The sequence below is a fragment of the Doryrhamphus excisus genome, linkage group LG20 (genome assembly GCF_037039965.1).
Source record: "Doryrhamphus excisus strain RoL-2023G ecotype Guam linkage group LG20, RoL_Dexc_Guam_v1.1, whole genome shotgun sequence".
Lineage (NCBI taxonomy): Eukaryota > Metazoa > Chordata > Actinopteri > Syngnathiformes > Syngnathidae > Doryrhamphus > Doryrhamphus excisus.
The window spans coordinates 1,855,114-1,872,256 of NC_136376.1; the positions used below are offsets into that span (position 1 = coordinate 1,855,114).

At 42.4% G+C, this 17,143-nt stretch overlaps 2 protein-coding genes across 7 annotated transcripts in view; one reads left to right on the forward strand and one right to left on the reverse strand.

The window, feature by feature from the left end:
• The window catches only part of LOC131107791 (transcription factor COE3), a 115,255-nt gene that overhangs the window by 65,078 nt on the left and 33,034 nt on the right, over positions 1–17,143 (forward strand). For 4 of the 6 annotated variants that reach the window (XM_058058103.2, XM_058058102.2, XM_058058105.2 and 1 more), the window contains exons 7-8: positions 5,987–6,068; positions 9,290–9,407. In XM_058058103.2, coding sequence (XP_057914086.1) covers positions 5,987–6,068; positions 9,290–9,407 — 200 coding nt within the window. Of the gene's footprint in view, positions 1–5,986; positions 6,069–9,289; positions 9,432–17,143 lie in introns of all 6 variants that reach the window. The other 2 variants (XM_058058101.2, XM_058058104.2) reach the window with 1 other exon arrangement.
• Positions 3,051–17,143, reverse strand: part of LOC131107793 (methylated-DNA--protein-cysteine methyltransferase) — a 108,861-nt gene continuing 94,768 nt past the window's right edge. The window contains exons 5-6 of the mRNA XM_078787410.1: positions 7,297–7,388; positions 3,051–3,224 (exon numbers count right to left, since the gene is read on the reverse strand). Of these exons, the coding sequence (XP_078643536.1) occupies positions 3,200–3,224; positions 7,297–7,388 (117 nt within the window). The 3' untranslated portion in view covers positions 3,051–3,199. The remainder of the gene's footprint in view (positions 3,225–7,296; positions 7,389–17,143) is intronic.

Sequence of the window (17,143 nt, forward strand, 5' to 3'; positions counted from 1 at the left end):
CCCACCCCGTCCCGCACTTCTCTCCCTCACCTCCAACTGATAGCTGCCTCAGCCGATGATTTCATCCAGCGCGGTCCGCTGAGAGCCTCCTCCGCCGGCTTTGGAAGAGCTTTAATTAGCCATGTTAATATCCCCTTCATTGGCCTTAATATCACTCAACACCTTCCTCCATCTCGGCGGCCACCAGGGCCCCCCTGTCCTGTCAGAACAGCTGATTATTGAGAAGGATAGCTTTAATCAAACCTAATTGCAGTTCATTCTTTCTCTCTATCCCCCTTTGCCCTCCATTGCCAACATCTAATGGCAGCGACGACTTGATATCCCATTAAAAAACAATTAAACAAGCTCCTTTTGTCTCCGTGCGTGCCAAAACACGAGCACAAACTTCTGTAGATATTTAAGAAGTAAAAGAGAGGGAGCGAGACGGGGCCCGGTCTTAATTGCTCTCCTTTCCACCGAGGACCAATTTGCGGCGCGCTCACGGAGAATCTTAACCAACTCAAACGTAATGGATGCTATAGGACTGGCGCTGCGGTGGACGATGAAAATTAAGCTTATCTTTTTAGCGCTGGAATTGAGCTTAATTGCCTTCATAACAGTAAACATAAAGGAGGCGCTTTATGAGCGGGCGCGTGCGCAATTTCTCCGTCTTTATTGCTTTGTTACTTTTGCAACGCGGTGCGCTAACAAAAAACAAAAAAAAAAGTAGCACGGAAAAAGTCCAACTCGGCGAGCGATGTGTTTGTTTTATGAAGTCGATGCATTGTTCGGGAAATGTATTCCATCTCCGGCTCCCACATAAATTGTGTGCAAACGCGCAAACGCACAACACCCAATCTGTACGAGAGGCGACAGACAAATAAAAGTCGTATTTCAGGTCTGCTTTCCACAGATGTCTGCTGCTCTACATTACGACTCTTCGGGGAAATAAAAACAGGGTCAGGGAATTAGAGTACATAATGGTCATTTTGATGATCAGCCAACAGATGCACCCCCAAAACACAGTCAACACAATCAAGTGAAATGCCCTAATGACGGGCGGCTACTTTATGGCCTCGCCACACACCGACAGGCAATCAGCATCCTGGCACGGGTTAAAGCCTCTTTTATTGATGTCCGAGCCACGCATCCCTGGGAAAATATTTTCCCACCTCAACTCGGCCAACTCCGAGGTATGGGAGTCTATGGAGGAGCGCTTCGAAATGACCGATGCGTGTTTTAATGTGGCGGGGTTGGTGGGGTCATGCCAGAGACTGATTTATGGCAAGCGGGCCAAAACGGGAATTCCGCACAAGCCACCGTGTTTGGCCCGATGAGACAATCCACGCTACGATCCGTGGTAATCCACCGACTGCGTGGTAGTTGCGTTGTGATGCCAACGCAACTCAAAGGGCAAAGCAAACGTGATATTTCACGCCGTTGTGTCGTGTAACGTCTTTAATGGCCCTTTATATTTTATAGGGGAGCAGAATGGGAGACATTATTAGAGCCCTCTAGACATGAAATAACACCCCTATAGTCGCCTCTACATCCGTATTTCCAAATCTAGCACATATAACCAGAGAACATAAGCCATTGAAGAGCGTTTACTTTATAGGGGGGCAGAATGTGAGACATTATTAGAGCCCTCTAGACATGAAATAACACCCCTATAGTTGCCGCTACATCTGTATTACCCAATGTAGCACTTTATCCACCAATCATAAACCATTGAAGAGTGTTTACTTTATAGGGGGGCAGAATGTGAGACATTATTAGAGCCCTCTAGACATGAAATAACACCCCTATAGTTGCCGCTACATCTGTATTACCCAATGTAGCACTTTATCCACCAATCATAAACCATTGAAGAGTGTTTACTTTATAGGAGAGCAGAATGGGAGACATTATTAGAGCCCTCTAGAGATGAAATAACACCCCTATAGTTGTCTCTACATCCGTATTTCCAAATATAGCACATATAACCAGAGAACATAAGCCATTGAAGAGTGTTTACTTTATAGGAGAGCAGAATGGGAGACATTATTAGAGCCCTCTAGACATGAAATAACACCCCTATAGTCGTCTCTACAGCCGTATTACCAAATATAGCACATATAACCAGAGAACATAAGCCATTGAAGAGTGTTTACTTTATAGGGGAGCAGAATGGGAGACATTATTAGAGCCCTCTAGACATGAAATAACACCCCTATAGTCGCCTCTACATCCGTGTTACCCAATATAGCACATATAACCAGAGAACATAAGCCATTGAAGAGTGTTTACTTTATAGGGGAGCAGAATGGGAGACATTATTAGAGCCCTCTAGACATGAAATAACACCCCTATAGTCACCTCTATATCCGTATTACCCAATATAGCAATATAACCAGAGAACATAAGCCATTGAAGAGTGTTTACTTTGTAGGGGAGCAGAATGTGAGACATTATTAGAGCCCTCTAGACATGAAATAACACCCCTATAGTCACCTCTACATCCGTGTTACCCAATATAGCACATATAACCAGAGAACATAAGCCATTGAAGAGTGTTTACTTTATAAAGGAGCAGAATGTGAGACATTATTAGAGCCCTCTAGACATGAAATAACACCCCTATAGTCGCCTCTACATCCGTGTTACCCAATATAGCACATATAACCAGAGAACATAAGCCATTGAAGAGTGTTTACTTTATAAAGGAGCAGAATGTGAGACATTATTAGAGCCCTCTAGACATGAAATAACACCCCTATAGTCGCCTCTACATCCGTGTTACCCAATATAGCATATATAATATAGTACATATAATATAGCACAAAGCAAACGCGGCATTTCAGGCACGCCGTCGTGTCGTGTAACGTCTTTAACGGTCCCCGGTCCCAATCCGAGGTGCAGCGGGAGGATTTATCAATAAATTCTTGAGAAATCCGAGTGAGCTAACAAACGAGCCCGGCCCAGATCTCACTCAGACGTGACATTTGTTCAGAGACGATTAGCCAGGTTGTAATTTGTGGCGTAATTGCCTCACCCACCCACAAGTGCATGGGTGTGTGTGCATGCGTTACTTGTGCGTCTGTGTGTGTGTGTGTGTGTGTGTGTGGCATACGGCGGTCCCAGGAGTGTCCGCCTAATTGCCTGACAGGACTATAAGTTTTGTGGCGCGCTCTCACCTTGTTAGGTCCTTTATCCCTGATGCTCTTCAAACAAGACCTGGTCACAGGTGGGCCTCATTTGCTTCCCTATTGAACAGGAGAACTTTAATTGCACAGGGGTGTCCTGGGATTAAAGAGGCGGGCGGAATATCAAGTGACTTTCTGTATGTTAGCGGCAGATGGGTGTCGGCGAGGACCCGTGAACTCAGGTGAGGGGGATGACAAAGAGACTGATGGGCTTGGTTTTGAGGGGATAAATAATGGATCGATTTGAATGGATGCTGTGGACGGCTGTGATTGACTCACTTTGCACCACGTTAGCTAAACTTAATGAGATGGAATACATGACCTGTGTTCAAAGGGTGCCTTCGCGGGTGGAAGAAAGCTCCGTTTTGCCACCGAATGTCCAATATTTTGGTTGTAGTTGGCTTCTGCTTTCTTATTATGCTCGTTGTTTGTTTACGTATTTCACTGGGAAGGTTGTGTTGCCAAACGGGAGACTTTAATCAAGGAAAACGGTTTACAAGTTCTGGTGACTATATCGCCGGGCGGGATACACTTCCTGCCTGTTTCCTTTCGGAGGAAAAAAATACTGTATTTTCCGGACTATAAGTCACACTTTTTTTCATAGGTTGGCTGTTCCTGCGACTTATACTCCAGAGTGACTTATGTATGTTTTGTTTTCTACCTAATTACGCATTTCTGGCCTTGTGCGACTTATACTACAGTGCAACTTATAGTCCAGAAAATACGGTAATTAGGTAGAAAAACACATACATAAGTCGCAATGGAGTATAAGTCGCATTTTTTTGCGGGTAATTTATTTTCCAAACTACTTGACCAAAACGTACCGTATTTTCCGGACTATAAGTCACACTTTTTTTCATAGGTTGGCTGTTCCTGCGACTTATACTCCAGAGTGACTTATGTATGTTTTGTTTTCTACCTAATTACGCATTTCTGGCCTTGTGCGACTTATACTACAGTGCAACTTATAGTCCAGAAAATACGGTAATTAGGTAGAAAAACACATACATAAGTCGCAATGGAGTATAAGTCGCATTTTTTTGCGGGTAATTTATTTTCCAAACTACTTGACCAAAACGTACCGTATTTTCCGAACTATAAGTCACACTTTTTTTCATAGGTTGGCTGTTCCTGCGACTTATACTCCAGAGTGACTTATGTATGTTTTGTTTTCTACCTAATTACGCATTTCTGGCTTTGTGCGACTTATACTACAGTGCAACTTATAGTCCAGAAAATATGGTAATTAGGTAGAAAAACACATACATAAGTCGCAATAGAGTATAAGTCGCATTTTTTTGCGGGTAATTTATTTTCCAAACTACTTGACCAAAACGTACCGTATTTTTTCCGGACTATAAGTCGCACTTTTTTCATAGGTTGGCTGTTCCTGCGACTTATACTCCAGATTGACTTATGTATGTTTTGTTTTCTACCTAATTACGCATTTCTGGCCTTGTGCGACTTATACTACAGTGCAACTTATAGTCCAGAAAATACGGTAATTAGGTAGAAAAACACATACATAAGTCGCAATGGAGTATAAGTCGCATTTTTTTGCGGGTAATTTATTTTCCAAACTACTTGACCAAAACGTACCGTATTTTCCGAACTATAAGTCACACTTTTTTTCATAGGTTGGCTGTTCCTGCGACTTATGCTCCAGAGCGACTTATGTATGTTTTTTTTCTACCTAATTACGCATTTCTGGCTTTGTGCGACTTATACTCCGGAACGACTTATAGTCCAGAAAATACAATAATTAGGTAGAAAAAAAACATACATAAGTCACACTGGAGTATAAGTCACATTTTTTGCGGGTAATTTATTTTACAAACTACTTGACCAAAGGCAAGTTCTAACAATAAAAGAATAGTCCAATACGTCCAAGAGGATGTAATGTCTGTTTTCAAGTAGTTTGTAACATAAATTACCCGCAAAAAAATGTGACTTATACTCCAGTGCGACTTATGTATGTTTTTTATATCTAATTATGCATTTTTGACCTTGTGCGACTTGTGCAATTTATACTCCGGAGCGACTTATAGTCCAGAAAATATGGTAATTAGGTAGAAAAAAAACATACATAAGTCGCACTGGAGTATAAGTCACATTTTTGCGGGTAATTTATTTTACAAACTACTTGACCAAAACAGACATTACGTCCTCTTGGAAGGCAAGTTCTAACAATAAAAGAATAGTCCAATATGTCCAAGAGGACGTAATGTCTGTTTTGGTCAAGTAGTTTGTAAAATAAATTACCCGCAAAAAAATGCGACTTATACTCCAGTGCGACTTATGTATGTGTTTGGCGAAAACCATTGGCGAAACCATTGTGTTAGCATATCTTACACCTATTCAGCCTGTTCTCTATTCTTTTATTGTTAGAACTCGCCTTCCAAGATGACGTAATGTCTGTTTTGGTCAAGTAGTTCAAATAAATTATCCGCAAAAAATGCGACTTATGTATGTTTTTTTCTACCTAATTATGAATTTTTGGCCTTGTGCGACTTATACTCTGGAGCTACTTTTAGTCCAGAAAATATGCTAGTTTGACTACAAATCTGCAAACATGCAAGGATCCACTGCACATGTCCCGTCAACATGCCATGGACTTGATTCTGCTGCTTGAGCAGGACGTCCCGTTTGACCCAAATCAATGCTCCTGGGGCGGAAGGAGGGGAATTTTTGGGAAATCAACACATCCTGGATGAAACTGAAATGTTCCATACCGAAAATGTATTGCTACTCCACAAACAGCTAGCACTGTACTTCATAAAAATACAACAAACCTAATGTATTTCTCGTCTCCTCTCTTCCAGATTCTTCCTAAAGTTCTTCCTCAAGTGCAACCAGAACTGTCTGAAGAATGCGGGGAACCCACGAGACATGCGCAGATTCCAGGTGACTGAAATCCACTTCACACGTCGCATTGTCTCTATTTCGCTTTCGCGCCTTCTTCTCCAGACAAACGAAGAGGGCGTACAAATAAATCGACTGTACACTCGCACACATGAATCTAATTCTATTATTGGCATCGGGGGAGGAAAAAAAAAAAAAAAAAAAGAAACAAAAAATAAAAACACAGGAAGGGGATTTGGTGTCCTATGCGCTCCGGACGGAATATTTATAAGGGGAATAGCATCTGACGCAAATAAAGATATAGGATTTAGAGGTGCCATCAATTGTCTTCCTGACAGCTTTCTGAGCCTCAGGACGGGGGGTGTTTGGTGGGGGGTGGGGGGGGACCATCCCAGCACATGTAACAACAGTGTTAACTCAGGATCTGTCTACCAGCGGAAATTCATACCTGCATGTATGCACGAGCACACGCACCCCCTTGGTGTGTCCCCCCCCCCCTTACACACACACTCCTACAGGCCTTGCTCACATATGTGCACACTTAAGCCGCCAGCGAAAAGCACTTACAGATCCCATATGAAAACCATCAGCATTGCGGGCAGGCAAAATGTGGCGATTTACACCGAAAGGACACGACCACCGAGCGCTTTTACCGCTTCCCTTCGCCATTCCCGCTTCTGATGTGTCAAGTGGTTGAGCCTTGAAACGCTCGTTGCTAATTGCTTTATCCTAACGCGCATCTGTCCCGCCAACACACGCTTTAAGTTATCCCGAAGCAGAGACATGAAAGAGACAAGCCAAGGGTGTCCCGTCCTGCCTCCTCAGATACCCCCCCCTGGGGTGAATGTGGACTGATGCATGACGGACAGACACAGACGTCTCCTTTCTGTGTCAAAGGCCCCGGCAAGAAGACACTTTTTTGGGGGAAAAAAAAACCCAAAACTTGTCTTCTCTTGTCTTCTGTCCAGCAGTTAATATAAGACTTTTCCTCCCAAATAGATTTCCCAGATGCTCCTCCGTAGGTGTTTCTTTCTGGCCGACCCAACCTGTGTACTCCGCATGCCTTCAACTCCACTTATTACCCCCAAAAAAGCAGCTGGAGGCCAGAGAGGGCCCAATCCATCATGCTCAGCTTGGCCCAGCTCTGAACCTGCTCCAAAGAATGGAGCTCTTTCACTTCCCCTTCTCCCATAACCCCCCACCCCGAGTCCCAAAAAAACTAAAAGCGCCCCCCTAAATTCCACCACCGCTGCAGCGAGAGGTCACTTACCGGCGAGCTAAAACCTGAGAGGGGCTCTCCGTTTCCGGCTCAGACACACTTTGGCCATTCAGATGCGGCCTCGCTGTTTGGAGATGTGGTGGCTGCAAAAACAACAACAAAAATAAGCATTATGAAATATGGAGTGTGGTTTGGAATCCGATCCTAGAAAAATGTTTGCTGAGTGATGCCAGAGAGAGCACGCTTCAGCTGCTAATGACTCCAGTAATATTTTAAAAGGGGGGGGGAGCCCCTTCCTCACCCCCACACCCCCCTCAACCGCCCACTCCACCATCTTCAGATAGATGCTGATCAATAACTGGGAGCTTTGAGCCATGATGACAGTCGGCGGAGTGGCTGAACGGAAATGTATTTTGGAGGCTGAAAAGTCAATTAGCTGTACGCAAACGCCAGACAGCAAAGGGGAAGGGGGGGGTAACTCGATACGGCCAAAGAAAACAACCGCACGGCTGCAACACACGGACACAATGGCTACAACGCTCTGGTGTTAAAATAGCTACGTAAAAAACACACATTGCACATTTCGGCCAATCAGAGGCCCGGAAAAGCAACATCACGTGCCTCAAACGTGCGTTTCCATGACTGTTTGTCAATTCGGTGATGCATTCAATGTACATTAACTTGGAAATTAGTGATGCAGCCAACATTAACACATGAATAAATGTATTACGCAATATCTTTAATAACTTTATTTAAGACTTCTCAAAACTTTTTTATACCTATTTTTAAAAATCTAACTGTAGTTTGTGCACAAATATTACAATATGACATTACTGCTACCACATCAATATTACCAGGAGAACCAGAGTACAGAGCAGAGGGAGCCACCTGCTGTGGCCCAGCAAGGTGCACTATATTCGGGCACTCCGAGCAGCCGGTGTGGTGCTATGGAGGTCTCTGGTAAACCTGTTGCAGTGTTCAAACACAGTGACGCTGGCCTTTCAGGTGGTTGATAAGGTTCTTTGTGTGCTCCATGGGGGGTGGGGGGGTTACCCCCCCACCACCCCAACCAACCATTGCGGTGCATTTGGTACAACTGGAACACAAAATGTCTTTGTCGGGACGTGTTTGTTTGTTTAGAAGTGAGCTCATGAGAAGTTATGACAGGCCGCTAACACAAACAGGCAGGAGAAAAAAGGAGCGCTTGATTTGATCACCTGCACAGTATGTGTAATGCCGCCTCATTTGGAGCGTTGTTTTTTTTTTTTTAATTATCAGCTATTTTTAATGTTATCGGATTTATTGGCTATATCTTGCACCCCCCATTTATTATTTTAAAATTATTTTTAAATTAAAATATTTTAAATATTATATTTAAAATATATTTAAAACATATATTTTAAATATATATATATTTTTAAAAAAATATATTTTAATATAAAATAATAAATTTTTGTAAAAAATATTTTTTGTGTATCATGTATTTATTTGTTATTCATTCATTTTCTAACGCTCACAAGGGTCGCGGCAGTGCTGGAGCCTATCCCAGAGGCGGGGTCGCCAGCCAATCGCAGGGCACATATACACCATCAACATTCATACCTATGGACAATTTGGAGTCGCCAATTAACCTAGCATGTTTTTGGAATGTGGGGGCGCAGTACCCGGAGAAATGATGGCCGAGTGTGGAATTGAACTCGGGTCCCCTAGCTGTGTGGCCTGCACGCTTTTTCAGTCATTCATTCATTTTCTACCGCTTATGTGGGAGGAAACCGGAGTACCCGAAGAAAACCATGAAAACTCCACACAGAGATGGTCGAGGGTGGAATTGAACCCTGGTCTCCTAGCTGTGAGGTCTGCGCGCTAACCACTCGTCCACCGTGCCGCTTTACAGAATTATTTGAAATACTATTGCTATAATACCCGACGATAATAATATCATAATAATAATATGTTACTATCTATCTGTCTATGAATATGAGATCCCATTCCAGCATGGCTGCCTCAAACGTTTTGAACCTAACAAATGTCCTTCTTCCCGCAGGTTGTCGTATCGACGACCGTCAATGTGGACGGCCACGTGTTGGCCGTCTCTGACAACATGTTCGTACACAACAATTCCAAGCATGGGCGAAGGGCTCGCAGACTCGACCCTTCAGAAGGTACGCCTCCTTATCTGGAGAATGGTAGGCACATTTTTGCATCTTATCATTTCTTCACACTCTCGCTGCGGTTTCTTTCACATCTTCTCTCATCCATCCTTCCAAGCAAACGCACCTGGTAGAGGGGTCTTTAGTTTATATTCCCCCCTCCCTATCATCACTTTATTTTGAGACGCCATTGCCGTGATTGGAACCAGCGGCGTAGTTATGATTTGAAAAAAAAAAAAAAAAAACGTCTCGTCTCTTAATGCACCTACATTTGTCCTAAAAGCTGAGGTGAAACATGATCAAATTGCTTAAGAATTTGGGCTGTGAGGTCAATTTCCTGTCATTGGGTTCTGCAGATTTAACTGTGAGAGAGCAGAAACAGGGGGAGGAAAAAGTCGAAAAGGGGGTTTAAATGGTGTGTGTGTGTGTGTGTGTGTGTGTGTGGTGGGGGTGACCTATGAGAAAAACAGAACTTACTGTTTTTCTTCCAACTGATTCCATATGATAGACTGATTGCCTGCACGGCGGAGAAAGAGAGAGCGAGCGAGAAAGAGAGAGAGAATAGGGACCACCAAACCATGGGAAATCCAAAAAGTCAAAAGCACAAAACATAACCCCGTGACCCTTTTCCGTTGGCTTGAAGGATCGTACCAGGGAGAAAAAAAAAAAAAAAAAAAAAATGAAAACAAGAGAACAGACTGGAGGCAATTGTGCAAATTGCTTATCTTCACATTTCAAGGGCCAATTACGGCAGAGCAAACAGTTTCTATACAGCAGCCAGCGAAAGAAAGCTTCTCCTTCTTCTAATGGCCATTAATGCTTCCACCACCAAAAACAAATGTAATGTTTAATACAACAAGCGCTAATAAAAAACAGCAGACAATTAATATATCTTCCACCACAGTCCTAGTGGGGGTGAAAAAAGCTAATCTATTTGTTTTTGTCTTTATTAATGACTCCTCTACTGGAGAACAAAATCAAATAATTAAAGTCCTGCCCGGAGCAGCAAAGTCATTATGTTCGCTGACGTTCTGTTTGTGTGTTTCACGTTTATGACACGATAGGTGTGGATCGCCTAGCAACCACTTTCTTAATGAGGAGAGCAATTAAAGAGGTTGAGCCCTCGCCTCCGTGTTCCCCCGCTCCCTTGGGATGCCCCCCCGTCTCAGCACACACCTCCCTTCTCTTGTGTTGTGTGCATGTGTGTGTGTGTGTGTTCTTTACAGGTTAACCCAACCCATCCTTTATTCCTCTCCTCATCGCACCCTTCAAAGGATCCGAGTGACACCTTGTAAAAGACAGAAAAGCAGCGACTGTCAAGCACGCGGTTGAACATGTCTTTTTTTGTCTAATAACTTTAACGCATGGCTGTGTGTGTGTGTGTTCTATCCCCCCCCACCCTGTCTTCATGTCCCAAAACGCACCAGACAATGATGGCTGGCTTTCCACACACACAAAGATATGGAGAGGGGGGGGAAACACACTCCGCTGGTGTCCGGCGTGGCTTTAAAATAGCATCACGTTCAACTCGGGACTTGAGCGTATAGGCGAGGGGACTCGGCTGTGTCTGGCACAGGGATGGATGCCTGAGGAGCGTCCCTGCCTCCCCTGCATTGATCAAGAGGTGCTGCCCCCTATTGGCCCACAGGCGGCACAGCTAGTATATCATTTCTAGCAGAGAGTAACATTAGCATGATAACATCCACGGTCAATCAGACCGGCGGCGTCAGGTTAAAGGTAAAGCAGGCCTTTGTACCCCCCCCCCCCACAACATTGATTTACATTCTATGGCGTTTTCTCCTCACACAGGAAGTAAAAATCTATTAATTTCGCCTTTAAACAGAATTAAAGTTGGAAAAAAAAATTTTTTTTCTTTATTTTTCTTAAGCTGCTGCACCTATCTGCCTCACACTTGGGCAGAACCAACTAATGAAGATAAAGAAGTTATGTTAAAAAAAAAAATAATCCTGCATGTCAGCTTTTTATTGGTGGCAACATTTATCATCAGCATTTTTTATTCATGTTAATATTAATTAAATAATAATAATAACAATGAAAATAAAGTAATAAATAAAAAATATATAATGATAATAATAATAATAATAATAATAATTTATTTATTTATTATTTATTTATATATTATAAATCATAAAAAATGATAATAATAATAATAATAATAATTATTATTATTATTATATTCCCTCTCCACATTTTTGCTGTTTTTTATTTTAGAACACGGGTCAATAAGAATAATCTGTTGGCGACATTTATCATCATCATTTTTAAAATTAATGTTAATATTAAGTAAATAATAATAATAACAATAAAAATAAAGTAATTAATAATAATAATAATAATAATAATAATAATAATAATAATAATAATAATAATAATAATAATAATAATAATAATAATAATAAAATTATATTCGCTCCCCCCATTTTTGCTGTTTTTTTAATTTTAGAACACGGGTCAATAAGAATAATCTGTTGGACAAAAGTGGCACCCAGTGTACATTTTGGACACCCGTGCTATGATGTTTACATTGATCAGAGTGTCTTAATATTCCATTTTATAAGCACCCTTGGGTCTCTTAAAAGGTGTTATATTAATCCAAATTATTTGGATGTGCTCCCAAGTGCCACCTGCAGCTCAGATATATTATAAATAAAAAAAAATTATTGTCATTTATTAAAAATTTATAACATTTTCCAAGTTCAGAATGAAATGACGATTAAATAAAATAAAAAACTGTTCCAAGGTGAGCCGCAAAATAAGTCTCGGATTCCAATAACAAAAGTCATGCTATCAATGAGCAGCCTGGTGCTGATCCAAACTGGGAAGCGTCTGCCAGTCACGGTATTCCCTCCCGCCCACTTGTGTGCCCCGTCACAGAACAAGCATATTATGCATTCAGACACAAATGCGGTTGCCTGCCACTCAAACATGTATGGATTCAGGCTTAAAGGTGCATAAACATGCTCACAAATAGTCTTTCACACACACACGTGTGGTACCCCAACACACACACACACACACACACACATGCACGTTCCTTAGCTCACTATTATAGAGCCCCAGACAATATAGGAGACTCAGCATAGAGCCTGCAGCGCCTGCCTCATTTGCATGCCAAGTGGCTGTAATGCTGTTAGGGTTTATGCAATAAAGACAAGTGAATCCAGACTGCTGGGCCTAAGAGGAAAAGAAAGAGAGGGAGTAAAAAAAAAGATGGGGGGCGCAAAGGAGAGCAGGAGCGAGCGAGGTTGAGAGGCAGAGAGACGGAGCGAGAGAGCGAGAGAGCGAGAGCGAGGGAGGAACAGATGGCCCAGGGAGAGGTAAAAGGTATAATCCCATCAGCTGCACTATCAACCGACCATCTGGACATCCCACAGCACAATTACAACACATTTCAGCAGGCAGAACAAAGGACGGCTACATCAGACCTGTTTGAGTGTCACAATAGCGGCGCCGTGACCTCGCCGCCGCTCACTTTTTATAAAAATTATTACACCAGAAAACAAAAAAACGGTATGGTTCACTTTTTTAAGTGGGGGCTAAACAGGTGGATTTGTTGTCATGTAGTAAAGTTTTCACTTTCATTTGCTTTCATCGGGGTGGCCGTGGGGGTGGCCGTGGGTGTGTGGGGGGAGATTGTGCGTGTCTGTCATCAGATCGCCAGCGCTGACTGTGTAATCCACTTTGCCACGGTCCCCCATTCAGCACATGCTCCCCGCTCTGCCTGTGCATTGAGACGTATGCAAATGGACGGGGAAAAAAAAAAAAAACGGGGGGGGGGGCGGCTTTGGACCCCAGTCACTGTCTCTCCTTGGGTGTGTGTGTGTGGGGGGCGTTTGGGGAGGACACAAATGTGTGTGTGTGTCTGTCGTCAGCTTCAGGCTGCAGCTGCCCCCCTCCCCTCACTCACTCCCAAACAGTCACAGTCACCATCGTACCCCCCCCCCCTTCTTCCCCTTACCTCCCTCCTCGCTCTCGCTCTCTTCCCCAAAGTCAATTTGTTTACAGTAATTTTGAAGGGTGAATTATTTGCTGTAATCGTCCGCACTGATGAAGGTCAGGCCCTTAGAGGGGGGAGGGGGGGGGGGCGGCGCGCCCGCAGAGGGTTGGTCCTCTTTCAGACGCTCCGCTTCGCAATTAAGGAAAGCAAATGTCACTCCTCCAGGCCTCACAAATGAAAATCTGTACGAGGTGATTAGCATGAAGTCAACAGCGCCTGTTAAAGTCAGATTCCCTGTAGTACCGGTGTGTGTGTGTGTGTGTGTGTGTGTGTGTGTGTGTGTGTGTGTGTGTGTGTGCACGTTATGGGCAGGGAAAGATGGCAAACATGACCCGTACAGGCCCAACAGCAAGGCAAACAAAGGGAGATGTCTTGTCGGAGGTGATCCATACAACACGGCCCGACTGTGATTTACTCACTGGATGGAAAGGATAATCGAGGTTTAGAGAAAGAAGCCAGCCAGCGGTGGCGGGAAAAAAAAAAAAAAAAAAAAAAAAAGCGAAACGCGCCTGTAATTCATTGTATATTCCAAAAGATATTGATGGAAATAGATTAAATCTGATGCGGCTGCTTTATGGATAGCTGTCATGCTATTTCTGCGGTAAACATGGCGTCGTGCCGAGCGCCATATTAAGGTAATGCATCAAACGACGGCGCATGTGAGGCGCCAGATCACTCAAATTAGATTATAATAACAAGTCGCACGGTTGACGTACGGTGGAACCCTTGCCGCGCGAGTCACAACGGATGAAAAGCATTGTAATAATAAACAATATGAAATGGATTGAATCGATCACAGAAAACAGGAAGAAAAAAAAAATCGCTGTGAATAATTCATGAGCGTTCATTGACGTTATGGAAGCCGCAACGACGCCGACCGCATGTCATTTCCACTTTAACAGCCTCTGTTCTTGACTAATTCCCGTGCCTTGTCGAGAAAACAGGATTTTTTTTAAAGGAAGAAACGGCACAATTTGGTGCAGATTCAAATTTTAGGGAAAATGCCTGACTTAAGTGCTCTGGAATTGGAGAATACGGGAATATTCCTGATTTTTTATTAATTTTTTAATTCTAAGAACAGCTTGCTGATTGAAATATAACATTGTTCCGATCTACTTAGTCACGATCTAGTTGTTTCCACGGCAGTTTATTAGCTGTTAGCTATGGGAAAAACTATTCAAACAAGTTCTACAGAACTTTTTGGTGTTCGGGGTCCTTGGGCGAAGAAAGAAACAATTTTTTTCAAAGAAGAAACGGCACAATTTGGTGCAGATTCAAATTTTAGGGAAAATGGCAGACTTAAGTGCTACGGAATTGGAGGTGTAGGTGAAGGATACGGGAATATTCCTGATTTTTTATTAATTTTTTAATTCTAAGAACAGCTTGCTGATTGAAATATAACATTGTTCCGATCTACTTAGTCACGATCTAGTTGTTTCCACGGCAGTTTATTAGCTGTTAGCTATGGGAAAAACTATTCAAACAAGTTCTACAGAACTTTTTGGTGTTCGGGGTCCTTGGGCGAAGAAAGAAACAATTTTTTTTCAAAGAAAAAATGGCACAATTTGGTGCAGATTCAAATTTTAGGGAAAATGCCTGACTTAAGTGCTACGGAATTGGGGGTGTAGGTGAAGGATACGGGAATATTCCTGATTTTTTATTAATTTTTTAATTCTAAGAACAGCTTGCTGATTGAAACATAACATTGTTCCGATCTACTTAGTCACGATCTAGTTGTTTCCACGGTAGTTTATCAGCTGTTAGCTATGGGAAAAACTATTCAAAGGAGTTCTACAGAACTTTTTGGCGTTAGGGGACCTTGGGCGAAGAAAGAAACAATTTTTTTCAAAGAAGAAACGGCACAATTTGGTGCAGATTCAAATTTTAGGGAAAATGGCAGACTTAAGTGCTACGGAATTGGAGGTGTAGGTGAAGGATACAGGAATATTCCTGATTTTTTTTTTTTTTTTTAATTCTCTGAATTCTAATTCTAAAACTATTCAGAACTTTTTGGCGTTAGGGGTCCTTGGGCGAAGAAAGAAACAATTTTTTTCAATGAAAAAAACGGCACAATTTAGTTTTCGGACGTGTGTTATGAGGATTACAGCTAGCAAAGGAAGAAACCAGCAAACTGTATTTAACTTAAGGAAGAAAGTACCAACTTGTATGTAGAATGTGGTGCTGATTAAAGTAAAGCCTTGTTGCTCTCTGTGGAACCACTATCTAGACTATCTAGACCATCTAGCTGTTGCCATGGCTGCTTGCCTGTTAGTTAGCAGCATTGTGAAGAAGACTACTAAAATACGTTGGAAGAAACTGTCGGCAGGTATGGGGCTTGGGCCAAGGAAGAAAATGTGTTCGATTGAGTGACGAGCTAGTTATAAGAGCCATTCGTTTGTTAATAGCATATAATAATATAATCAACGGCAAACTGGAGTTTTTTTTTATAAAGGAAGACACAAGATTGTTTGAGTGATCTACTTATTTTCACAGCCGTTTGTTTATTACTTAGCAGGAGTATAGGGAAAACTATTCAAGTAAGTTTCATTGAAGTTTGTTGAGGTACGGGAATCGGGCAAAGAAAGAAAACGTAGATTTTCAGAGGAGATCTGGATTATTTTCCTTCAAGGAAAATAATTTGCAAGTCTACTTAGTGACTATCTACTTATTTTCACTGCCGTTTGTTTATTACTTAGCAGGAGTACGGGGAAAACTATTCAAGTAAGTTTCACTGAACTTTGTTGAGGTACGGGAATCGGGCAAAGGGAGAAAACGTAGATATTCAGAAGAGATCTGGATTATTTTGTTTTAAGGAAAAAAAATTGTAAGTCTACTCAGTGACTACTTATTTTCACAGCCGTTTGTTTATTACTTAGCAGGAGTATGGGGAAAACTATTCAAGTAAGTTTAATTGAACTTTGCTGAGGTACGGGACTGGGGCAAAGGAAGAAAACGTAGATTTTCAGAGGAGATCTGGATTATTTTTTTTAAAGAAAAATAATTAGCAAATCTACTCAGTGACTATCTACTGTTTGTCATCAGGATTTTTCATTGGGAAGTTTTGGCTGTGTAGAATGACTGGCTGTTGGTTTGCTTGTTAGCTAGCAGGATTTATGAGGTAAACTACCAAAATAACACTAAATGGATATCTTGTATGAGACATGGTTGATTTTATCCAAATTTTTCTCTGATATCCGCGGGACCGAGTGGACTGAACCAATGAGACAAACAGATAAGAAAAACAAAGTGTGAATAATTCATGAGCGTCGACGTCGGGAAAGCCGAAAGCACTGCGACGCAGAACAAAAGCTAATGAAACAACATGAAGCAGCAAAGCTTGCGCTTGTCATTTCCACTTTAACGCCGTCTATTCCTGACTCATTTACAACGGGCCCCAACTTTGAAATCTTACTGTACACGCCGGCATGCGCTTAATCAATTCCGATGTCTACATTTGCCCTGACACGTCATTTGCAACATCAAATCATTTTCCTGGCGAGCCCGGCGTTTAGCCTTTGTGAAGTCAACCATTTGAAGGGTCTGCTTAACTACACCACTCCGCCGCGCTGATAAATGATTTTGATTCCCGTGCCTTAAAGGACAAATCCATCATATCCCCCCCACCCCTATCCGTTCCACCCTCCTCCTCCCCCGTAGAGGCAATCTCCATGATATGTCTTTGTGAGGGCCGGATGTAGACGTGATGCGCTAACGTTTCTATGTGCAATGG